The 27,086-nt window shown below is 41.9% G+C and overlaps 1 protein-coding gene across 2 annotated transcripts; it reads left to right on the plus strand.

Annotated features, from left to right (window-relative positions):
* Positions 1-23,608: 23,608 nt before the first annotated feature.
* LOC122006403 (probable calcium-binding protein CML22) lies at positions 23,609-25,000 on the plus strand. Of its 2 annotated transcripts, none has more exons than XM_042561902.1 (5): positions 23,609-23,755; positions 23,961-24,182; positions 24,258-24,460; positions 24,552-24,726; positions 24,817-25,000. In XM_042561902.1, exons 1-5 carry the CDS (start codon positions 23,740-23,742, stop codon positions 24,945-24,947), a joined length of 747 nt encoding a protein of 248 aa, XP_042417836.1. In that variant the 5' UTR covers positions 23,609-23,739; the 3' UTR covers positions 24,948-25,000. The 2 variants fall into 2 exon arrangements, with proteins under 2 accessions (XP_042417836.1, XP_042417843.1); XM_042561909.1 differs by having other exon boundaries at positions 23,742-23,876.
* Positions 25,001-27,086: the final 2,086 nt, after the last annotated feature.

A 27,086-nucleotide genomic window follows, 5' to 3' on the forward strand; every position in this document is an offset into this window, starting at 1 on the left:
AGACTCGATCTGGTCAAAATGGAACTCCGGGTGCCCGGACCCAAAGTCAACTTTTGGTTGACTTTTGGTCCGGGCTCTCTGCTCCGGTTCAGCTCGCCTTTGGTCCGGGTCTTCCGCTTCGGATCCGCTCACTTGGGTGATCTCTGCCATCCGGAAAAGGGTTCACCCGAACCCAACTTCCGGACTTCTCGAGCAGCCTTCCGCTCCGGCTTCTCGTCCCTCAGAATCGCCGCGTGTTTCCTTCTCGTCCACCAGCGTACTCATCCGCAGTCTTCGTCTCTCGGTCGCACCCCGTGCCGACCTTCTCACTAGCTGCGTCTCTTGCTCCCCAAGCAATCTTCCGCTCCGGCTTCTCGTCCCTCAGAACCACCGCATGCTTCCTTCTCGTCCACCGAGGTACTCTTCCGCAGCACCTCGTCCCTCGGACGCACCGCGTGTCATCCTTCTCGCTAGCTGCGTCTTCCGCTCGAGTACTTGTGCTCCTAAGCTCCTGCACACTTAAACAAAAGGTTAAAACACACAGGACCTAACTTAACTTGTTGATCACACCAAAACAACCTTGGGATTCCAACAATTTCTTCTTTTTAAGTTTTCCCGAGCCGCCACCCTTCCAAACTCAATGGCAAACTTCGCTGCCGACTCCCCCCGACCTGAAAAGGTACAGGACCGAGCCCGCTTTTCTACACGCGGCTAACCTGCTAGCCGGGTTGAAGCTGGATATCCATAAGCTGCTGCCCGAAGGGATGATGTATCTATTCGGTTTAAGCCCGATCCGAACGCGGCTTCCGAACGACCCTGGTAAGAAATAACTTTCTCTCCTTTTCTTTGAGTCTAACTGATTTCTTTTTTCTTTCTTACAGCCGAGACCATGATGAAATCGGTGGTGTGTGGCATGCTGAAACGCAAGGCTGCCGAGATAGAGGCGGCTACAGCGCAGGAGGCGGAGAAACTTGGCATCCCCTGATCGGCTCGCATGAAGGCGAGAGTGAAGAGGCGCAGACGGCGGACGAGGCGTCTGCCACTCGAACGGTCACTACTGATGCAGCCGGGGAGACCGCTCCATCGAGTGCACAACCGGCCACTCGACTTAAGGAAGCCAAGTCTACTGATGATGAACTTCCGTTAGTTGGGCGCAAACGCCGCCGAACGGGCACCCCAACCCGCTCGGCCACCTCAGCCGTTCACGTGTCCCAGATGGGCGATCCTCCTCTAGCTCCAGCGTCTATGGAAGCGTTGTCGTCTGACCGGACCTTATCTCAAGGAGATTGGCCTTCCGACCCCGTCGCTGCTCAGCCTCTCAGCTTGCTCCCTCCAGCTCGACGGATAATCAAGCGATCTCTTATTCGCTCTGAGCCGGTCGGACAATCTTCTGCCCCTTCCGCGGCCGCTCAGTCTACTCCGGGCCGGCACAGGACTATCAAGGCTTTACTCCACCTACCGACAGAGGAATATTTGCAGAAGGCTGAACAACCGTCGAGCCCCGAACATTTAATAACCATCCGGGGACCTCTCGCAAAAGTCTGGGAGGACGCTCGAGCGTGTTGGTTGCTACTCGGAAAACCTAGAGATTCCACTGTACAAAAATTTTGTACAAAGGTCTGAACCTTTTCCTAGCTACCATGTGTTCTTTTAAATTAAATTTGGATCGTCTGCGGAACTTAACACGTTTGATCCAAAACTTAATCTATATGTTCTTTTAGGTTTTGACTTGGATCTCCTGCGGAACTTAACACGTTCGACCCAAATCACCTTAAGTTATTAATTCCATTAAATATTAATTTCCATAATTGGTTCCCAGTACTGACGTGGCGAGGCACATGGCCTTCTTGGATATGGGAGCAACCACCACTGACTAGACAAAACCTTTTATAGAAATCTAATATTTAATTTCCTAAAATGACTTTAGGTTAACCAAAAGAACAATTAAATCACAAGGGAAAAAAAACAAAACAAAAGAACACAACTTCGAAAAACATATTCGAAATACTAGAACGTAAGCCTCTTGTATTTGGTATTATTTCCATAAATAACTAGCATGATGCGGAAAGAAAAATTACTAGTTATACCTTCTAGAAAGACCTCTTGATCTTCTACCGTATTCCTCTTCTAACCTCGGACGTTGTTTGGGCAACGATCTTCCGAGATGAGAAACCACCAAGCACCTTCTTCTCCTCCTAGCTAGGTCCGGCCAACACAAAGAAGCTTCACCAAGGACGAAGAACAAAACACCAACCAAGCTCCAAGAGATACAACTTTTCTCTCCTTCTTCTTCTTCTTCTCCGAGTAGTATCCGGCCACCACAAGAGCTCCAAGCCAATAGAGAAGGTTCGGCCACCACCAAGAGGAAGAGAGGAAGAGAGGTTGGCCGGATGAAGGCACCCTCACCCCTTCTTTTATATTCCTTGGTCTAGGCAAATTAGGAAATTTAATTACAATAAAATTTCCTTAATTTCCTTAACATGATTTAATTGAGAAAAATAAAATAAAATTTCCCCAATTAAACTATATTGGCCGGCCACATCTAAAGGAAGTAAATTAGACAAGTTTTAATCAACAAATTAAAACTTCCTAATTTGTTTCCAGAAATTTTAAAATTAAAATTTCTCTTCTAAAATCTCTTCATGGTTGATAAAAAAAATTTCCATAATTTTAATTTTACAACATGTGAATAATTTTTAAAGAGAAAATAAAATATCTCACCAATCTACAAATAAGGAAAGAGATCTAATCTCTTTCTTTAATCTTTTGTAGATCTTTTACAAGAGAGATTTTTAATTTTAATTCTCTTTAATAAATTATATCTTCCACATAATAAAAATTAAAATTAAAATTCTTTTTAATTTAATATGGTCGGCCCCTCTAGCTTGGGTTCAAGCTAGGGCCGGCCACCCTAAACCCATGCTTAGGTCGGCCCTAGCTTGGTTCCCAAGCTAGCTTGGCCGGCCCACTTTAGGTGGGTATAGAAGGTGGGTATAGGTGGGTATAGTACTCTATAAATAAGAGGCTATGATAGGGACCGAGAGGAGAAATTGGTTTTGGTCTCCCGATAAAATTAAGCATCCCGTGTTCGCCCCGAACACACAACTTAATTTTATCAATAATAATTCATTCCACTAGAGAAATATTATTGAACTACCGCACCAATCCCAAATTACATTTTTGGGCTCCTTCTTATTATGAGTGTGTTAGTCTCCCTGTGTTTAAGATATCGAATGTCCACTAATTAAGTGAGTTACTGACAACTCATTTAATTAATATCTTAGTCCAAGAGTAGTACCACTCAACCTTATCATCATGTCGGACTAAGTCCACTTGCAGGGTTTAACATGACAATCCTTATGAGCTCCTCTTGAGGACATTATCAACCTAGTATCTCTAGGACACAGTTTCCTTCTATAATCAACAACACATACTATAAGTGATTGTAACGCCCGCCCTCCCTGCTAAAGGGACGGGGCTACGATACTCTATGTACAAATAACAGCGGAAGACTTAAAATAATTTTCTTAGCTTAATAAAAACTTTTCTTTTGTTTTCCTTTTTATCAAATCCGAACTACACTATCAGTGCCTCAATAACATGATAACAAATTTAGTAGAAACATAACATCAAGTCACACATATGGTACTACAATTCATGATACCAAAGCGTAGTTCTTTAAAAGTTTTAAAGCAGGTTCTTATTTGGTTGCCTAGCCACCGCCACACACATCTCCTTGCCTCTCCTGCTGCTCCTCTAGCTCATCCAGCTTTTTCCTTTATCTGTGGTACAAGGACAGTAAGCTGTGAGCACTCATGGCTCAGTAAGTTCCTTTCCTACTCACTAAAATCGAAAATCATAGTATAATCAAATAATGTCTCAACATGGCATCACTTCAACTAGTCATGACATAATGTAACATACTCTTTTAAGCATATCATGCAACATGAAGAAATCATAACTAGTCATGGCATATCATAGCGTAAAGCATAGCATGAAGCATAATATAATCGTATCTAATCATGGCATATCATCATAAGGAGTCATGGCATATCATACACATGAACATATCATGGAACATAACATAATCATATCTAACCATGACATATAAATCATCATAAGGTATATGCATATGATTTTGAAAAACATGTATCCGAAAAACATGTGTATGTCTCATGATCTTTAAAACCTTTTTTTCTTACATATATACTTGAACATAATCTCAACTTAAAGGGGATCCCGGCTATGTACCACTTACATATTGCGCGCAACCTATGTAGGTCCAAGGTAACAAGTCTTGAACCCTACAAGGAAAACATACTAGGCCCGAGTCTTACTCCATCGACCTAGGGGCACTTAGGAGCCCATCCCTAACGAGGCCCGAGTCTTATTCCATCGACCCCGGGGCGCTTATGGAGCCCACCCTTGGTACAAGTCATATAAAGTAAAGTACATGTCATACATATACATATCATACATCATAAAAGCATGCATCACTTAGGCACGCATCATATCATAAAAGTATGCATCACTTAGGCATACATCATATCATAAAAGTATGCATCACTTAGGCATACATCATATCATAAAGGTATGCATCACTTAGGCATACATCATGTCATAAAGGTATGCATCGCTTAGGCATACATCATACCATAAAAGTATGCATCACTTAGGCATACATCATATCATAACAATATGCATCACTTAGGCATACATCCTATTATAACAATATGCATCACTTAGGCATGGATCATAAAAACATGCATATTTTAAGCATAAAGCATATCATCAAGCATGCATAATTTAACCACATAGCATATCATGAAAGCATGCATATTTTAAGCACTAAACATAGCATCAAAGCATGCATAATTTAACCATATAGCATATCATGAAAGCATGCATATTTTAAGCACTAAACATAGCATCAAAGCATGCATAATTTAACCACATATCATAACATAAGCATGCATATTTTCAGCTCATACCATATCGCCAAAGCATGTAAGATTTACCCACATATCATAACATAAAACATGCATATTTTGAACTCATAACATATCGTAGAAATTCTCATCTGGTATAGCTCACAAGCATACATGTCTAAGCATAAAAGTATATCATGTGCTCATCCAATCATAAGGAACAATGTAACATGATTAATTTGGGTACTAAGCTTCCTAATCCTTTGGATTTTTATCATGGCCGAAACCCTCTTAGGTGCTCATTTAGGTTTTAAACACATCCAAGCATGTAGAACCTAATTCATTCACATATCATTTTCATAGGAAGTATCATAACCAAGATTTACTTGGACTCTAAGTTCTCCAAGTCATTAAACCTCATTTGGCCGAATCTTAACAAGTGTGAAACAAGGTTCTAAAGGACATAAAGCATGGAAACTTTAACCATATTTATAGCATTCATTTCAAGAAATATGGTAAGCACCATTGGGTTAGTTCCTAAATTCTTTAAGCCCTTAAATTTATGTCTTGGCCGAAACTTACAAGTACTCATTTAAGTTTTCAAGCAAGCATACAAGCATGTGAACTTACTCTAACATCATGTATAAATTCATAAAATGGCATCATACAAGTGGGCATGGCCGAAACTTCCCTTAGCATCAATTTAGGTCACTAACAACATATAGCATGTGAATTTTTAGCTTTCTACATTTCATATTTCATGGAGAGTGACATGAGCATGTTCAATGTAAGTTCTAGGGTTTCTAGGGCATGTATCCCTTCATGGCCGAGACCTTAAGGTGTCCATTTGAATCATAGTTAAATATATAAGCATGTGAACACAAACAACATGTTATCTCAATTTCTTAAGAAGCATCTTTAGCACATGAGGTCTAAATTTTAGGGTTTCTAGGTCTTTAAACCCTACATGGCCGAACCTCATCAAGCATAGAATTTGTTCAAATGGCATAAAAGCATAGAAAGTCATAACACATTTCATAACATGTATAAAAGTCAAGCACTATAAGCATACATTTAAATTGTGTCTTAGGTTTCATAGGTTTTTCCTTTCTTTATCTCATAGCATATGTTTGGCCGAAACCTTCCGAGTCTTTAAACTAGGTTTTAGGTGGCCTAAAGTATGGAAAAACCTAAACAAGTTTTATGGCAAAAATATCAAAGAACTATACATATAAATTTGGTTCACAACAAGCTAGGACCCTTGTGGTCATAATTATCATATATCATGCAACCAATTTTCCTATACTCTAATTAAGCATGGGAGCATTAAACAACTTTCATATCTTATTGTCATGGAGGTTTTGAGCATGTTAAAAATCTGTTTAAGATATTCTAAGCCATCCACCTTACCATGGCCGAAATATTAAGAGTGGTGTTCATGAGTTTCTATCAACATACAAGCATGCAACTTCTTTAAGAAACTCTATATTCTATCATATAAACATGGTGAGTTTAAATTCAAAGTATTCTTAACCCTAAACCCTTCCTTGGACGAAACTTGTGAGTGGGATACTTTTGGTTCCAAGTAACCTTCAAGTATAAAAACAATAATGGATCCTTAACCATTTATTTAGAGGGTTTTGTGCAAGTTAGGTAAACAAATAAATTCCCTAGCCCTTATAAAACCTTTTTGGCCGAAACTCTAGGGTTAGATACATCTCTAATCCAACATCACATATATATAAAAATATGAGAGAAAACCTTCTTACAAAGCATAGAAAAATTATCATGAATCAAGGCTTATTTTAAACATTCCTAGGATCACAAGTCCTTCCTTTGGCCGGATTTTTTCACAACTTTGTTCTAGGTTTTAAAATCCTCATAAAATCCAAAAACACATCAAAACTACTTGTACCACAGGTGAGGGGATACTTACATCCTTTTCGCTTGTGGTTCTAAAGTGTGGTGATGGAAGAAAGGGTCTCTTCTTCTTGTTCTCCTCCTTTGATTTCCTTTGGTAGCCCTCCTTTGTATCCTAGGAGGAACTTTGTTTTGGGGGCAGAAAATGGAGGAGAGGGGGCTGAGGTTCTCGGTGATGGAGAGGGGAGAATGAGAGAAATGAGAGAAAAATCAAATCTTCTCTTCACATGTTCCCTTTTATGTTAAGGGGGAAGAGGTAGCAAAATTGGTTTTTGCTTTCCTTCTCCCTTAGCCCTTTTTTTTTTCATTTTCTTTTTATTTTATTTATTTATTTGTTCTCATCATTCATGATGAAACAAGGGGGAATGAATCCCCTTAATGGTCCTCTTTAAGTCACGGCAAAAAGAGAGAGGAAGAGGGAGAGAAAAGAAGGAAGGCAAGTTGTCTTTCTCTTATTCTTTTCTTGTTTTCTTTTGGCTAGCTTTTACTCTCATCCTTATCATGAGTTTCCCTCCTTTGCTATCAATATATTATTCCTATCCCAACTGGTTATTACCCATTAATCCTATCATTTACATCATGAGAGGTTCAAGGTTCAATCCTTGACCACTCCCTATTTTTATTTCTTTTTATTTCTTTTTGGTTCAACATTCTACTAATATTTTTCTAAGGCAAATTCATCATTCTCATATTTATCTTAAAAGCTTAGTGGGTGTTACAGTGATACCATTTCCCAACTTATCGGGCTTATTGATTCATCGAACTAAATCTCACCCATAGATAAATTAAAGAAATAAATATCAAATATATGTGCTTGTTATTATATTAGGATTAAGAGCACACACTTCCATAATAACCGAGGTCTTTGTTTCTTTATAAAGTCAGTATAAAAGAAACGACCTCAAATGGTCCAACTCAATACACTCTAAGTGTACTAGTGTAATTATATAGTTAAGATAAACTAATATCTAATTACACTACGACCTTCCAATGGTTTGTTCCTTTCCATCTTGATCGTGAGCTACTGTTTATAATTTATAAGGAACCAATAACATGATCTTCTGTGTGTGACACCACACACCATGTTATCTACAATATAAATTAATTGAGCAACTACATTTATCATAAATGTAGACATTTGACCAATGTGATTCTTATTTCTAGATAAATGTTTATACCAAAAGCTAGGCTTTTAGTATACACTCTAACAATCTCCCACTTATACTAAAAGACTAAGCTGCCATATCTACTGCCATACATCTGATTCCCATCCCTTCAACATGCCCATCAAAAGCTCTTGCCTTAAGGACCTTAGTGAAAGGATCTATAGGTCATCACATGATGCAATCTAGGCGGCAACAACTTCTCCTCGTTTATACGATTTCTCGTATTGGGTGGTACTTTTACTTGCCTTATAGACTTATGGTTTCTTCGAGTTTGCTACTGCACCAATATTATTACAATAAATTGTAATAATCTTTGGACAAACCAGAAATCATATCTAAGTCTATCTTGAGGTTATTGAGTCATTCAGCTTTTATGGCTACCTCAGAGGCTTGCCATATACTAAGCTTCTATGGTGGAGTCCAGAAAAACACCTATGCCTATCACTCTTCCATAGTTATGACTTTACCTCCTAAAGTAAATACAAAACCCCGAGGTTGACTTATTATTGTCCCTATCCGATTGGAAGTCAAAATTCGTGTAACCCATAGGGACCAAATTAACTGCCTTGTAAGCTAGCATATAATCTCTAGTGCCTCTAAGGTACTTCAATATATGCTTTACTGCAGTCCACTGTCCTTGTCTAGGGTTACTTTGATATCTGCTAACTATGCCCTTGGCAAAACAGATTTCTGATCTCGTGCATAGCATACATTAGGCTTCCGACAGCCGAAGCATAAAGAACTGCCGTTATTTCCTTTATCTCCTTTGATGTCTACAGATACATATCTTTAGATAAAGTTACTCCATCCTGAAAAGGTAAGAAACCTTTCTTGGAGTTTTGCATGCTTAAAACGAGCAAGGATTTTTCCGATGTATGAAGCTTGAGATAAGTAAAATATTCTTTTCTTGCAATCCCTTATTACTTTGATCTCAAGAATATATACATTCTCCCAAGTCCTTTATATCGAATTATTTGGACAACCATACCCCTACTTCTGACAACATTTTGATATTGTTTCCAACTACCAAAAATGTTATCTACGTATAGTACAAGAAATACCACCACGTTTCCATCACACCTTTTGTATACACAAGACTTATCCGTTTACTCAATAAATCCATAGGTCTGGATTACTTTGATAAACCGGATATTCCAAGACCTTGAAGCTTTGCCTCAGTCCATAGACTAACTGAGCTTGTACACAAGATGCTCTTAGCCCTTTGCAATGAACCCTTCTGGTTGCTTTATATGGATGCTTTCATCAAGACTTCCATTAAGGAATGCTGTCTTGACATCCACTTGCCAAATAGATAAAAGAATCCGGATAGACTTAAGCATGGCTACCAGTGAAAAAGTTTCCTTTTTCATCAAGCCTTGCTTTGAAAGTTACTACCTTCCTTTCTATCCCTCTTTTCCTATTATAGACCTTTTAACACCCAAAGGCTTTTACACCATTTGGTGGTTCTACAAGCTTCCAGATTTTATTAGAATACATATATTCTAATTCTGTTATTCATTACTCTTTGCCAAGATGTTGCATCTTTATCTTGGAGTGTTTCGTCATATGTCCGGAGATCAGGTTCATGTCCTCCAGGGATCGAGTCCAAAAACTCTCCCAAAACATGAATCTTTTTAGGTTGCCTAACAACCCTCCCACTACGACAAGACACTTTCTGCAATTGTGTATCATTTGTGATACGTGTTGCAGTTTCCTTGTGGTATCTCATCTTGTACAGTTGGTACTAGATTAGACATGTCTTTTATTATTTCCTTAAGAACAAATTTTCTTATGGGCACATGGTTTATTACATAGTCCTTTTCTAAAAATCGGTCATTGATGCTAACAATGACCTTCTGATTTTTAAGACTATAAACCTACTTTCATTTCTCTAGGATAACCCACAAACAAGTGAATTCCTGTCCAACTTATCATTGTCTCTCTTCTGCATATGTGTTGGACTACCCGAATTCGAACATGCTATGAAATAGGCTTACGCATATTCAGCAATTCTATATGAGTAGAGAGTTCTGTCTTTGGAAGGTACTATATTCACTTCCGTTTCTAGAGTATATCCTTAAAATGATTTTGGTAATATTCTAAATAACTCATCAATCTACTTATTTCCATAAGAGTCCTATACCTTCCTTTATCTTACACCATTCTGTTGGGGTGTACCAGGTGCAGTTAGTTGGGATTGAATCCCTACTTCTGATAAGTGACTCCTAAATTCTCCCAAGAGGTACTTGCCACTATGATCTTACCATAGTGACTTTTACTTTAACATTTCTCCGCATCAGCCTTGTACTCTTTGAACTAATCAAAGTACTTAGTCTTGCGGTACATTAAGTAAATTTATTTGTATCTTGAATAGTTGTCTATAAAATAGACGAAATATTCAATACAACCTCTTGTCTGGATAGTCATAGGATCACACAAATCAGAATGAACCAATTTCAATATATCTTTGACTCCATACCCCTTAGACTTAAAAGCTTCTTGGTTATTTTTCCTTCCAAGTAAGACTTGCAGGTTGGAAAGATTTCCACTACTAATGAACCCAAAAGTTCATCAGCTACCAATGAATCATACTCAAGTTAATATAACCTAGCCTTAGATGCCAAAGATATAATTGGTTCATTTCCGAAGGTTACTTTCTCTTAAAGTTAGAAGATGTGTTACTAATTTCCATTTGTTGCATCATGAGAGTTATTGGATTTATAAATTGCCAACCAACGTACCAGAACAGATAACTTCCCTCTTTTTCTTAATTACAACTTTGTTATTAAAAGAGACAGAATATCAAGTTCTTTGAATAATTTAGAAACTGAAAACTAGTTCTTTCTAAACTTGGTGCGTAAAGACAATTACTCAAATATCCATGTTTTATTCTTATCAAAAGATAAACATCTCCCACTGCAACAGCTACCATTTTTACAGTAGTGCTCATGTGGACGGTGTTTTAATATTCATTTAGTTACCGGGTTTCCTGGAACCCTGCAATGAATTGCGGACATGATTAATGGCATCTGTATCTACACTCCAGGTTCTGGTAGATAACACCACTAAACATGTTTCAACTAATGAATTAAATACACCTATATTATTCTTAATTCTAAGAAGACAGTCTACCTTAATGTCCAAGTCCTATTTCCAATCATTACAATTGGGACTACTAAGTCTTTTCTATAGTATGACTACTAGGGGATTGACAAACATTTTAAATCCTAAGAATCTCAAAAATATTTGGTCAAGATCAACTCCTTAAAATCCCCATGAATTTTGTATGCCACGATAGTGTGAACTTATACAAAATTGAAGAGGAGATTTTATTCATTAATTTTATTATCTCGTCAACTTTACTTTATGACGAATAAAATTAATAGTTGATCTGTCTTTGATCAAATATTTGGTCAAAACTTTTTGAATTTAAAAAAAAATATTGATTCCTCAAACAATATTATTTAAATTCTCCAACACCTCAAACACCGTGAATTTTGCATGCCATGTTAGTGTGGACGTATACAAATTCAACATTTGTAAAAGGAGGGTTTTAACCCCATTAATTTTATTATCTTGTCAACCTAAATTTTTGACAAATAAAATTAATAGTTGGTATCATTTGGTCACACAAATAATAGCAGTGACTCCGATGGGGAGGATACTATTAGATGTGTCTAAGTGTATACCATTACTTGACACTAAGTCCATTAATAAGATTATGCCCCTTCTGTTGGGGAAGATCACACGCTCTTAATTAACTTCCTATAGCCATCCAAAAATGGAAGTCTGTTCTAGTGATCCACAAACAAGCTCATCCGTTATGGAGGAAGGCACTCAGAGCCAACGCGCAAGCTTGTTTGCATCACTTACAAACCAGTAATGGAGACCATGGGATTTACTTAAAAATCCCTCTCCCACTTAGTTATTTATAAATGAGGAATTTTAACTATGCTAGCCTACTAAATATGTAAACTAACATGCACACACAGCACAATATAAAAGCAATAAATAGAAAATCTAATTTTCAACTATTATGGCTTTTATCTCTAGTTGTCCTCCGTGTGTTGTCATCCCAAGCTGCTGCCATATTTGGCCACTGCCACCGGTCGCATCCATCTTGCTCCTAGGTCCGCGGCGCCTCTGGACCTTAGAAGGTTCCACGCTTTGCAAGATTCGATCCGCGACATAAATAGAATTTTATATTTTGATCCTATATTCCTCGAAGTAATGTATATGTAAACTAGATCGAACATAAAATAAAATTTACATCCATCGATCCTATATTCCATAAAAGGAATGTACATGTAACTAGATCAAAAAATAAAATCCTAATAAAACTAAATACAACTCCTGCTGTATTTTATAATACAATCATGCACACACAATAAAATGCCCTTGACATGTCCAAGGGTCCAATCACACACATAATAACTATAAGTCATAATAGTTGGATCCTGCATCCACAAAGTTAGCACATCCTACTATTAACCTGCCTAAATTATGTATGACATGTGCATAATTAAACTAATACCAAATACACAAAGGCAAAACCCTAGCTCTGATACCAATTGTTGGTTGCTACTCGGAAAACCTAGAGATTCCACTGTACAAAAATTTTGTACAAAGGTCTGAACCTTTTCCTAGCTACCATGTGTTCTTTTAAATTAAATTTTGGATCGTCTGCGGAACTTAACACGTTTGATCCAAAACTTAATCTATATGTTCTTTTAGGTTTTGACTTGGATCTCCTGCGGAACTTAACACGTTCGACCCAAATCACCTTAAGTTATTAATTCCATTAAATATTAATTTCCATAATTGGTTCCCAGTACTGACGTGGCGAGGCACATGGCCTTCTTGGATATGGGAGCAACCACCACCGACTAGACAAAACCTTTTATAGAAATCTAATATTTAATTTCCTAAAATAACTTTAGGTTAACCAAAAGAACAATCAAATCACAAGGGAAAAAAAACAAAACAAAAGAACACAACTTCGAAAAACATATTCGAAATACTAGAACGTAAGCCTCTTGCATTTGGTATTATTTCCATAAATAACTAGCATGATGCGGAAAAAAAAATTACTAGTTATACCTTCTAGAAAGACCTCTTGATCTTCAACCGTATTCCTCTTCTAACCTCGGACGTTGTGTGGGCAACGATCTTCCGAGATGAGAAACCACCAAGCACCTTCTTCTCCTCCTAGCTAGGTTCGGCCAACACAAAGAAGTTTCACCAAGGACGAAGAACAAAACACCAACCAAGCTCCAAGAGATACAAGTTTTCTCTCCTTCTTCTTCTTCTTCTCCGAGTAGTATCCGGCCACCACAAGAGCTCCAAGCCAATAGAGAAGGTTCGGCCACCACCAAGAGGAAGAGAAGAAGAGAGGTTGGCCGGCCACAACACCAAGGAAAAGAGGGAGAGAAATAATAGAGGTTCATCCATGAAGGCACCCTCACCCCTTCTTTTATATTCCTTGGTCTAGGCAAATTAGGAAATTTAATTACAATAAAATTTCCTTAATTTCCTTAACATGATTTAATTGAGAAAAATAAAATAAAATTTCCCCAATTAAACTATATTGGCCGGCCACATCAAAAGGAAGTAAATTAGACAAGTTTTAATCAACAAATTAAAACTTCCTAATTTGTTTCCGGAAATTTTAAAATTAAAATTTCTCTTCTAAAATCTCTTCATGGTTGATAAAAATTTTTTTTCATAATTTTAATTTTACAACATGTGAATAATTTTTAAAGAGAAAATAAAATATCTCACCAATCTACAAATAAGGAAAGAGATCTAATCTCTTTCTTTAATCTTTTGTAGATCTTTTACAAGAGAGATATTTTAATTTTAATTCTCTTTAATAAATTATATCTTCCACATAATAAAAATTAAAAGTAAAATTCTTTTTAATTTAATATGGTCGGCCCCTCTAGCTTGGGTTCAAGCTAGGGCCGACCACCCTAAACCCATGCTTAGGCCGGCCCTAGCTTGGTTCCCAAGCTAGCTTGGCCGACCCACTTTAGGTGGGTATAGAAGGTGGGTATAGGTGGGTATAGTACTCTATAAATAAGAGACTACGATGGGGACCGAGAGGAGAAATTGGTTTTGGTCTCCCGATAAAATTAAGCATCCCGTGTTCGCCCCGAACACACAACTTAATTTTATCAATAATAATTCATTCCACTAGAGAAATATTATTGAACTACCGCACCAATCCCAAATTACATTTTTGGACTCCTTCTTATTATGAGTGTGTTAGTCTCCCTGTGTTTAAGATATCGAATGTCCACTAATTAAGTGAGTTACTGACAACTAATTTAATTAATATCTTAGTCCAAGAGTAGTACCACTCAACCTTATCATCATGTCGGACTAAGTCCACTTGCAGGGTTTAACATGACAATCCTTATGAGCTCCTCTTGAGGACATTATCAACCTAGTATCTCTAGGACACAGTTTCCTTCTATAATCAACAACACACACTATAAGTGATACCATTTCCTAACTTATCGGGCTTATTGATTCATCGAACTAAATCTCACCCATAGATAAATTAAAGAAATAAATATCAAATATATGTGCTTGTTATTATATTAGGATTAAGAGCACACACTTCCATAATAACCGAGGTCTTTGTTTCTTTATAAAGTCAGTATAAAAGAAACGACCTCAAATGGTCCAACTCAATACACTCTAAGTGTACTAGTGTAATTATATAGTTAAGATAAACCAATATCTAATTACACTACGACCTTCCAATGGTTTGTTCCTTTCCATCTTGATCGTGAGCTACTGTTTATAATTTATAAGGAACCAATAACATGATCTTCTGTGTGTGACACCACACACCATGTTATCTACAATATAAATTAATTGAGCAACTACATTTATCATAAATGTAGACATTTGACCAATGTGATTCTTATTTCTAGATAAATGTTTATACCAAAAGCTAGGCTTTTAGTATACACTCTAACAGAGCGCGCGTGGGCGTGATGCCCCCTGGGCTGCTCGGCAACAGCTATCTGCAACAAACCACCAGGGTAACTCTCACAAGCCTTTATTTCTTCTCCCCCGTTCAGTAATAACTATTTTTTCTTTTAACCGGATTGCAGCATTGGGTGGAAAGTATAGCGGTCTGCCACCGCTTAGCTTTCCTTGAGGAGGAATTCAAAAAGTTCAAAGTCTCTGGTGGGACTCCCCTTCAAGGCCCCTCTTATGCCGAGCTGAAGGTCGATCTGGATAAGACCAACAAACTGCTAGAGGCCGAGCGGCACAAATCTTCAGGCTTGCAAACTATGGTGGACCGGCTCGAGACCCAGGTCAAAACATACAACAAGAAGATCACTTTGCCCACCAATAGGAAGAATCAGGCCATCACCGACCTGGAGACGAAGAATGCTGAGACCCGGGCGCTTGAGGTGAAAGTCAACGAGTTGACCGACCTACTCACTGCCAAGAAGAATGGACGTTCGGTGGAGGTGGCCACCCTTTAGAGTGATCTGAAGACCCTTCAAGACGCACTGAAGACCTCCCGAGCCGCCCTCCAAGAATATCAAGAAGCCGAGCCGAGCCGGTTTGCTATCATGCAGTAGAACTACATCGGCTCGGAGAAATTTGTTGAGAAAGCCTGCGCTCGGCTCGTCCATGCGTTCGAGCTTGCCATCACCGCCACAGCTGATTATCTGAAGACAAAGGGTCATCTTCCAGAGGATTTCACTATTCCTGTCCGTGATCATGCTGATCTTCTAACCACGATTCCGGACGAGCTTTTCAATTATCTAGAGTGAAGTCGTGGTTGTGTACTAATCGTTCGGTCTTTTTTATTTTATGTATCCGCCGTTCGGCTTATTTTGCTTAATGAATCTTTGGCCTTTCACTGTTTGCTTTACGTGTTGTGTATGTCCGAGCGAGTTGTCTGATTCGTGCGGGCCTTCACCCCCTACCCTTTGAGCTACCGCTCGGTAGTCGAATACCAGACCATCACTCTTTCGTAATTCCCATTAGGTTTAACGGTGACAAGGCTGAACGTTATGAGAGGGGTTTATAGTCGCCGGTCCGACTCTAGAGGTTAACGTCACCGCTCGACGATCTTCCGAGCGGGATATTTATGGTCGCCGCTTCGACCCTAGAGTTTAACGTCGCTGCTCGACGGTCTTCTGAGCGGGATATTTATGGCCGCCTTCGACCCTAGAGTTTAACGTCGCCGCTCGACGGTCTTCAGGCCGAGGGGTTTTTAGTCGCCGATCCGACTCTAGAGTTTAACGTCACCGCTCGACGGTCTTCAGGCCGGGGGATTTATAGTTGCCGGTCCGACTCTAGAGTTTAACGTCGCCGCTTGACGGTCTTCCGAGCGAGATATTTATGGTCGCAGTTTCGACTCTAGAGTTTAACGTCGCCACTCGACGGTCTTCCAAGTGGGATATTTATGGTCGCTGCTTCGACCCTAGAGTTTAACGTCGTCGCTCAATAGTCTTCAGCCGGGGGGTTTATAGTCGCCGGTCCGACTCTAGAGTTTAACGTCGCCGCTCGACGGTCTTCAGGTCGGGGGGTTTATAGTCGCCGATCCGACTCTAGAGTTTAACGTCGCCGCTCGACGGTCTTCAGGCCAGGGGGTTTATAGTCGCCGGTCTGACTCTAGAGTTTAACGTCGCCGCTCGACGGTCTTCAGGCCGAGGGATTTATAGTCGCCGGTCCGACTCTAGAGTTTAACGTCGCCGCTCGACGGTTTGATGATGCGCAACTGATTACATCGGCGCACCTTTCATCCAGCTCGGTACGGCTGGAGATGGATAGCATTCCATGGTCATTCTAGCTGCCGCCCGTCTTCATCCTCCAAGTAGTAGGCGCCCGATCGGAGCTTCTCGATGACCCTGAAGGGTCCCGCCCAGGGAGCATCCAGCTTGCTCACATTGCCGATCGGCTTCACCTTCTTCCACACTAGGTCACCGACTTGGAAGACTCTGGGGATTACTCGCCTGTTGTAATGCTGCTTCATTCATTGCCGGTACGCCATTAGCCGGACGGTTGCCTTGGCACGTGTCTCGTCTATCAAATCCAGCTCCAGTTGTCTCCGATCGGCGTTATCCGCATCGTACTGTTACACCCGATCAGATTCTATTCCGACTTCCACAGGCACAACAACATCTCCTCCATACACCAAATGGAAGGGTGTAACCCCTGTCCCCTCCTTAGGGGTAGTGCGGATCACCCATAAGACGCTTGGGAGTTCATCTACCCAGCTGCCCCCGAGATGGTCGAGCCGTACTCGAAGGATCCGAAGGATCTCCCGATTGGTGACTTCGGCCTACTCGTTGCTTTGCGGATAGGCCACGGAGGTGAAGTGTTGCTGAATGTCATACCCCTAGCACCATTCTCGGAGCTGTTGTCCGGTGAATTGCCGCCCATTGTCGAACACGAGCTGACGTGGAATGCCGAACCGATATATTATGTGCTGCCAGATGAACTTCTTGACCATCTGCTCGGTTATTCTCGCCAGTGGCTCGATCTCCACCCACTTTGAGAAATAGTCTACCGCCACTAGTAAAAACTTCCGTTGTCCGGTCGTCATGGGGAAGGGTCCTACAATATCCATGCCCCACTGGTCGAACTGGCAGGATACTGCCGAGGCCTTCATCTCCTCCGTCGGCCGATGAGAGAAGTTGTGATATCTTTGACAGGAAAGGCAAATTGCGACGGTCCGAGCAGCATCTTCTTGGAGGGTTGGTCAAAAATATCCAGCTAGCAGGATCTTCTTTGCTAATGACCGGCTGCCCGGGTGTCTTCCGCAGGATCCTTGATGTACTTCCTTTAGTATATATTCCGCATCTTCCGAGCTGACACACTTTAGTAGCGGACGAGAGAAAGCCTTCTTGTAGAGCTAGTCCCCGATGAGGGTGAACCGGCCCGCTCTCCTTCTTAGCAACTGTGCCTCAGCTCGATCGGACGGAGCAGCTCCTGATCGCAAAAATTCCGCTATGGTCGTCCTCCAGTCGCTTGGGAATGTGAGGCCTTCCATCCTGTCAATGTGCGCCACTAAGGATACCTGCTCAATCGTTTGCTGGTTGTCGATCGGTGTTATTGAACTTGCCAGCTTTACCAGCTCGTCTGCCGCCCGATTCTTCGCTCGGGGGATCTTCTGTATGACAACCTCGCCGAAGTTGGTTTTGAGCCTGTCGAAAGCCTCCGCGTATAGCTTCCGCCTTGTGTTGTTGATCTCGAAGGTTCCCAAGAGCTGCTGAGCGGTCAACTATGAGTCCGAATAAATTAACACCTTACTAGCTCCTACGTGCCGAGCGGCCTGCAATCCTGCTATGAGGGCCTCATACTCCACCTTGTTGTTGGTTGCGCGGTAGTCCAGCCGAACGGACGGATGCATCTGCTCTTCTTGTGGTGAAATCAACAGAAGACCAATGCCGCTTCCCTGCATCGTGGCCGACCCGTCCACGTACACCCTCCAAGTGGCTCCTGGCTCGGGGTTCGGCACTTCGGTGACGAAATCTACCAAGGATTGTGCCTTAATTGTCGTCCGGGGATGATACTATATGTCGAACTCGCTGAGCTCGGTTGTCTATTTGATTAGCCGTCCGGATGCCTTGGGATTAAGAAGTACTCTTCCAAAAGGGTTGTTCGTCATGACGATGATGGTGTGCGCGAGAAAGTATGGTCGAAGTCTCCGGGCGGCGAGGACTAACGCGAAGGCAAGCTTCTCGAGACCAGTGTAGTGAGATTCAGCGTCCTTTAGGATATGACTCAGAAAATACATAGGTTGTTCTTCGCCGTCCGGCCTCACCAATGTCGAGCCCACAGCATGCTCAATCGAGGATAAGTTTATACGGAGCGGCTCGCCGATAGTCGGCTTGGCCAATACAGGTAAAGAGTTCAGATAAACCTTCAAAGCTTTGAACGCCCGGTTGCATTCTTCGTCCCACTGGAATTTGGTGGCTCGGTGAAAAATCTTGAAAAAGGGCATGCTCCGGTCGGCCGTTTTGGAGATGAACCGCGAGAGAGCCGTTATCCGACCGCTAGGCGCTATACTTCCTTTAAATTTTTGGGAGGCGGCATGTCCTGCAATGCCTTTACCTTGCTGGGGTTTGCCTCTATGCCCCGCTCGGTGACGATATAGCCCAAAAAGTGACCGCTCTTTGCTCCGAAGAGACACTTATGAGGATTTAGCTTGACTCCGTACATCCTCAGTATATGGAAGGTCTCCTCTATATCTGCACATAGGTTGACCGCTCAGAGTAACTTAATAAGGATGTCATCCACATATACCTCCAGGTTCCGCCCAATTTGCTTCCGGAAAACCTTGTTCATGAGATGCTGATATGTGGTGCCGGCGTTCTTCAGTCCGAACGACATCACATTGTAGCAGTAGGTGTCGTCTGCCGTGATAAAACTTACTTTCTCTTGATCATCCCTGGCGAGCGGGACTTGGTGGTATCCCTGATAAGCATCCAACATGCATATGAGTTCGCATCCCGCAGTTGAGTCCACCATTTGGTCGATTCGGGGTAGAGGGTAAAAGTCTTTTGGGCACGCCTTATTCAGATCTCGAAAGTCGATGTAGACCCTCCACTTGTTACCCGGCTTGGAGACCAGGACCACGTTTGCAAGCCAGCTCGGGAATTGCACCTCCCATATATGGCGACCTCCAGGAGCTTCTCGATTTCCTCCCGGATGATGACGTTCTGCTCAGCACTGAAGTCCCTCTTCCTTTGCTTCACCGGCCGCGCATCCGACCGGACATGGAGTTCGTGTTGTGCAACTCTCGGCGAGATGCCTGGTAGCTCGTGTGTTGACCACGCAAAGACGTCGTGGTTGCACTGCAGGCATTTGATCAATTCTTCCTTCTGGCCCACTTCCAGGTCGGATGCAATGAATGTGGTGGCCCCCGGTCGACCATTGTGGATCTGCACCTCTTCTTTTTCTTCATAAACTAAAGTTGGAGGTTTTTCAGTTATGGTGTTTACCTCCAGCCGTGGTGTTTTCCGAGTGGACCTTGACTCTGCTCAGACCATCTCCACATAGCATCGTTGAGCGGCCAGCTGATCTCCCCTAACTTCGCCCACCTTGTCTTCCACGGGGAATTTGATCTTCTGACAAAAGGTTGAGACGACTGCCCGGAACTCATTGAGAGCCAATCGGCCAAGTACCACGTTGTAGGCGGACAGGGCGCCGACCACAATGAAGTTGGAGGTCCCCGTCCTTCGAAGCGGTTCTTCTCCCAGTGATATAGCCAATCGGGTTTGGCCGATCGGCAGAACTTCGTTGCCGGTGAATCCATATAATGGAGTTGTCATTGGAAGCAGCTCGGCTTGGTCAATTTGAAGTTGGTCGAACTCCTTTTTGAAAATAATATTGACCAAGCTCCCTGTGTCAATAAATATTCGGTAAATAGTATAATTTGCTATTACCGCTCGGATGATGAGGGCGTCGTCATGCGGCACTTCGACCCCTTCTAAGTCTCTGGGCCCGAAGCTGATCTCGGGTCCTTGTGCTCACTCCTGACTGCAGCCGACCACATGGATCCTGAGTTGCCGAGTGTGCGACTTCCTTACGCGGTTGGAGTCACCGCCTGTCGGCCCCCCAGCAATGATGTTGATCTCGCCCCGAGCAATGTTGCTTCTGTTTCTTCCTCTCGGGCGGAGGGCCTCATTCACTCCGAGGCTCGGTGATTGACCCTCGGCTAATGATGTTGTTGCCGCTCGGGGGACTCCTTATTCACCCGCCGCTCAGTACTCTGATGTCGATGTCGTCGATCTGGCGAAGGCGATCGACGGCGATAGCTTCTCAGCCGCCGGGTGAGCATCCGAGCCGAGACTTTGACAGTCACGGGTGTTGTGGGTTGCTGACTGGTGAAGCGAACAAAACATGGGAGTCCATACCTTTCCTGTTTGCTTGGGCCGATCGGCTGCCACATGTTGGACGGCATGCGGCCTTGACTCCTGATGAGGGCGTGCTCCTTCAGTGCGGGGTCCCCATGGGGGTTGATGACTGACCGGTGGTCTCCGCTCAGACGGAACTGAAGACTCGGGTGGTGCTTCTTTCCTCCTAGCCGCTTGATCTTCCTCCATATTGATGTACTCGTTCGCCTTCTTCAGCATGTGGTCGTAGTCACGGGACGACTTTCGGATGAGCGAGCGGAAGAAATCCCGTCGACTAGGCCCTGAGTGAAGGCATGCATCGTTGTCTAGGATGAGACCGTGGGGATATCCACGACTGCCTGGTTGAAATGCTGGATGTAAGCTCGGAGGCTCTCTCTCGTCCCTTGCTTCATAGAAAATAAGCTGACGTTGGTCTTCTGATAACGCCGGTTGCTGGCAAAGTGGTGGAGGAACGCTGTTCGGAAGTCCTTGAAGCTCTGTACCGATCCGTCCGGCAGCCTCCTGAACCAGCATTGTGCGGAGCCGGACAGGGTGGTGAGGAAGATTATGCATTTGACTCCGTCGGTGTATTGATGTAGAGTGGCGACATTGTCAAATTTACCGAGGTGGTCGTCCGGGTCGGTTGTACCATTGTACTCTCCGATCGATAGAGGGGCATAATGCTTCGGAAGCGGATCTTGCAGAATAGCCTCAGAGAACTGGCGATTGATCCTCTCGGGGGATGACTCGGTCTGAGGCACCTTCCCCTTCCTGGCGTCCCGCACGGGCGCTTCGTCAGATGACCCCTGGTTGGCTTGAACTAGCTCGGACGAAGTCTGGAACAAGGCTCGATGGAACGGAATAGGGGAGGGCGACACATTTCCTAGTGTGCCGGTTTGACCTTTATTCTGTGCCCAAGTGGAATATTGCTCTGGTCACTCTTCTTGCGCCGCTCGGCCACCCGATGCCGAGGTCGCCTGCTGCGCCAGTCGCTCGGCCAATGCTTTCTGTTGCTGCTCCATAATTTTCACTACTCTCGCCTCGATAAGAGCGTCGAGCTCCTCTTGAGAAAGCATCACGGTGTGCGGTCATCCAGCTTCTTCCATCTTCTCGGCTCGGATTCAGGTGCGTTCCCACAGACGGCGCCAATTTGATCATGTCCGAGAGTCGAGTCGACGGATGTTAGGGACGCAACGCTCTCTGCTGGCTCCGCGTAGACTCTGGGATGACGTGGACTCCGGTGAACCTGCACAAAACTGAGCTGGGAGGGGGATCTCGACGATGTCCCTCCAACGCTCAAGTCAGGTGAGAAGAAATCGGAACAGAGTAACGAGGCCAAGAGCTACAGTAGATGAGAATGCATACCTCCGTTGAAGGTTGGGGGCCCTTATATAGGGCTCCCAGGGGGTGCGTGCACGCTTTCAGAGGCGTGCACACTCCTCAAAGCATACCTAGGAATGGTCGTGTCAGAAAAGTGTGTCTGATGCCATACCTTAACCGTCCGAGCATATCTCTGACATGACAATGGAAACTTTCACCGTATGATTCTCTGTCCGATCCAGCCGCCGATCATGCTGTTTGTCGGTGACACATGTCTCGAGAAGGATATCACCGGCTGTCCCCTTTGTCCTCTTCTGCTTCTTTTGTCTGTTACTAGCCCGACCGGGAGAGATGCAGGGACCCACTGCCGACCGGGAGGGGACATGCATTGGTCCGAACGGGAAAGCTGCTCGGCTACATGTTCGGACGGGAATGTCTATTCGCAACTCATTCGAGCGAACAGGCCGCCCGACGCCTCAACTTTCCTAGGCGGACTTGTGAGCGTCGGAAACCCGACCCGCAGCCGAGCTGTTTCTGCGCCGCACCGGGCGCGGTCGTGGCCGATCGGCCAGGTGGCCCTCCGACCGGCCATACCTTTGGGTTGACTATCTTGGTTTTGACCTCCACGTATCATTGGCCTCTGTTCCGTTCAGGACTCCACTCTTACTACCGGATCAGTGTATATTGTGAATGTGTGCCACTTATAAAAGGGGTGCAAATCTAGATCTAGATTATATACAATTTATGACTTTGTCATTAGACTTTTATTAGGCTATTTAATACAGCCGAGGGCCAAATTTGATGTTATAGATTTAATAATATACTACAGGTGCTAGATTTAATAAAATGTACAAACTGACAAATTTTGGCCCAAACTAGACTAATGCCATGTAAAAAACCTTGTTTGCAACTTACTGAATCTGCAAAGTTTAGGGCATCTATAATGGAGGTTAAATTATTGGGTTTAAAAAATAAACCTTCATTTTTAAACCTACTATCATGAGATAATTTGGGTTTTTGGTTTAAATAAAAAAACTTTGTTTCAAAATCAAGAACTAGATTTCACTAAATTTTTATGGGCCCCATTAATAACTAGCTACCATGTTTGACTATATATATTTTTAAATCTACTTTTTAAGTTTACATTTATAATTTTTTATATGGCAGATGATGTAAAAATAAAGTTTACCATTAAGAATGCCCTTAGGTGGATTTCACACCATTATTTTAACTACAACTAAACAAATACTTGATGCATGCTATATTTTAGTATGAAATACATACGTTTTGTTAGATTTTATTAGTTCTAAAGATGGTGCTAACTTTTATAAAAAAACAAAACCATTACAGATGCCAAAAGATGGCATCTCATCTTTGGTATGAAGCTGAGTGCTTCAAGCACAGGATTGGTATCTGATGCTTATTCATCTTGGACAGCAGTATTCAAGAAGCTCTTTTCTTTCTAATTCATTATCTATCACTTGTCAATCCCTTTGTCACTAAAATATTCTCAAAGACAGGAGATCATAAGAAATCTCTGCAGCTTCCATGAAAGAAACTCCAGGTATCTAAACTTCTCGATTAATGCATCATTTCTGAACACTTGCACTCCTAAGCATCTCAGCTCTGTTGCATTGTAGCTTTTGCCATATATGCAATCTTTGTAAACTTCAATAGAAAATGGGGTATTAATCTTTCGACCTGCAATTCTTGCTTACTCGCTTCGTAGTCGTTTCCTTTAGGACTACTTTCTAAACCATCTTCTGCAGAAAAACCATTCTGGGACAAAGTGGGAGATGTTTTCGCAAAACTTTGTTCTCCAATCAGGCATCGAAGGGAAGTGAGGAAAATTAAGAAGAGATTGGTGGAAGCTATCAGACACACAGCTTCTTCAGGCAAAAAAACTTTTAGATCAACCAACAGCATCATTATGAGGTTCCCCCAGTTAAAAGAAGGGTTGCAAGATGCCAAGCATATTTTCGAAAAGTATGGTAAGTGAGGTTTCATGACAGAGACCACTATTTTGGGTTTTTGACAAAGATGTATTTTAAGCCCTCTCGATGCAGATGAAGATTCAAATGGAACGATCGACCATGAGGAGCTAAAGAAGTGCCTGAGAGAGCTAAACTTCAACGTTGACGACAAAGAGATCAATCGTCTTTACCATTATTGTAACATGGATTTACAAAATGGGTTACAATATCATGAGTTCATTGTTCTCCTCTGTCTAGTTTTTCTTCTGGATGCGGCTCCCTCCCGAGCTAATAATGTGCTAAAAGAAAAAAAATTTTCAATTTTTTTTTCAAAATTTTAACCGCGTGGTACCATTGTTCACAACTATAATCCTTGTTGTATATCAGACTGCAAAAGATGAATCAAGAGAACTTGAAGGCACATTCAAGTTGCTCGTGGAAGCATTTGCGTTTCTCGACAAAAATGGGGACGGAATGCTTGAAAGGAAAGACTTTGTTGTGGCACTGAATGAAGCACCTTCAAAGGAGAAATCTCCAACACACATTGCTACCAAGAGATTCAGTATGCTCTTGTCTACTTCTGTGTAATTTCTTCAGATTGTTGTTGATTTTTTCAAGATGTCTGATTATTACTGATGACATTTGTATGCAGGAGAAATGGACTGGAACAAAGATGGAACAGTGAGCATCAAAGAGTTCCTCTACTCCATGATAAAATGGATCGGTATGGACTCAGATGACGAAGAGAAAGAAGAAACTGTTAAACAAATTGTAATTTGGTAAATTGTGTTTTGGTTTGATATTAAAATGCTAATAATCTAGTGTGTTTCAGATCTCTTTGCAGCCTTCATCTATCAAGAGTTCAGTAAAACCACATCTACTTCTTCTTGTAAGAAGAAGAATAGAGAGAGAGGAAGAAATAAGATGAGAATAATAAAATCTATTGTTCATTGATATTTGCCCTGAGGACAATACAATATATAATGTTCAAAAGTACTTGGTCAAATAACTAATTAATAAATAACAGAATTATTCTAAAAATAATTCTGAGAATAATTATAACAGAATTATTAGAATAATTCTGAGAATAATTATAACAGAATTATTAGAATAATTAATCCAAATACTAATATGATTTGATTTGGTAATTTGATCCGGTCAATTTGGATAATTCTGTTATATCTCTTTTACCCCCCGACAAACTCAACGGGAGATCTCTGACGTTGAGTTTGCTTGCTAACTTGTTGAAGCGTTGTCTGGATAGTGGCTTGGTAAAGATATCAGCGATTTGATCTTCAGTAGAAATATAAGAGACGGATAACTGCTGAGTTGCCACACGTTCACGAACAAAATGAAAATCAATTTCCACATGTTTTGTACGAGCATGAAAGACTGGATTTGCTGTGAGATATGTTGCTCCAATATTGTCGCACCAAATTTTTGGTGCAATATTTGATGCAAGATGAAGTTCGGAGAGAAGTGATTGAAGCCAAATAATTTCTGACGTTGTATTTGCTATAGCTTTATATTCTGCCTCAGTGCTTGAACGAGATACCGTAGGTTGCTTTTTCGAATTCCATGAGATAAGATTTCGTCCAAGAAATATTGCATATCCACTGGTAGAGCGTCTATCTTCAGGAGAACTTGCCCAATCCGCATCACTATATGCATGTAAATCTCGAGACGATTGGCGATATAAAAGAAGACCATGTAGAATAGTACCTTTGAGATAACGAAGTATTCTTTTTACATTATCCCAATTTTGTTCAGTTGGAGCATGCATGAATTGACAAGCACGATTTACCGCAAAAGTAATATCAGGGCGTGTGATAGTGACATATTGTAAGGCCCCAACAATACTTCGATAAATTTGTGGATCAGATAGAGCAGGAGAGGATGAAGTTGGAGAGTTGTTTATAGCAATTGGTGTAGAGACCGGACGTGCTCCATCCATTTTGGCTTTTTGAAGAAGTCCAGTAATGTATTTGCTCTGAGAGAGAAGATAGCCATCCTCATGTGGAATAAGCTCAATACCAAGAAAAAAACGAGCAATACCCAAATCTCTAGTAGGAAATTCTTGATTGAGAAGACTTAATAAAGTTGTGATACCCTTATGATCATTGCCGGTTATCAGAATGTCATCCACATAAATAAGAAAAAATATCATATTTTCATCATTATATTTGTGAAATAAAGACGAGTCAGTCTTTGATCCAGAAAATCCTTGAGCTTGTAACCATTTAGATAGTCGATGAAACCATGCACGAGGAGCTTGTCGAAGACCATATAAGGATTTCTTGAGTTGGCAAACATGAGATGGAAATTGTGGATGAATAAAACCAGGTGGTTGCTCCATAAATATAGTTTCCTCAAGATGACCATGGAGAAATGCATTTGAAATATCCAATTGTCGTACAAGCCAATTAGAACTAACAGCTATTGATAATAATAGTCTGACAGATGTAATTTTGATGACTGGGCTGAAAGTGTCATTAAAGTCAATACCTGGCTGTTGACTAAATCCTTTAGCTACAAGTCGAGCTTTGTATCTTTCAAGAGAACCATCAGCTCGATGCTTAAGACGGAATACCCATTTAGAGCCCACAACATTCATTGAGGGAGTGCGCGGAACTAGAGTCCATGTTCCATTGCGAAGAAGTGCATCAAATTCTGTAGCCATTGCACTACGCCAGTTTGGATCCTTGTTTGCTTGTGTAAAACAGGTTGGTTCAATAGATTTGGAAGAAACCACTAGAGCTCGTGGAAGGGGATATCGAGTTGCATTTGGTGGGCAACGCTCATAAATATCACTAATGGGAAGCATGCGACGAGGAGCATTATCATCTGAATCACTTGTTGATGACGACGAGGAAGTAGGCTGACATGGTGATGTAGATGACGGACTTGCATTATCCGAGGAAC

This window comes from Zingiber officinale, chromosome 1A, assembly GCF_018446385.1.
Source record: "Zingiber officinale cultivar Zhangliang chromosome 1A, Zo_v1.1, whole genome shotgun sequence".
Lineage (NCBI taxonomy): Eukaryota > Viridiplantae > Streptophyta > Magnoliopsida > Zingiberales > Zingiberaceae > Zingiber > Zingiber officinale.

Bases quoted from the DNA above. Each gene is read 5' to 3' on its own strand.
- LOC122006403 (XM_042561902.1), top strand. The intron at 24,183-24,257 runs GTAAGTGAGGTT...CTCTCGATGCAG, and splicing joins GCATATTTTCGAAAAGTATG to ATGAAGATTCAAATGGAACG. The intron at 24,727-24,816 runs GTATGCTCTTGT...ATTTGTATGCAG, and splicing joins CATTGCTACCAAGAGATTCA to GAGAAATGGACTGGAACAAA.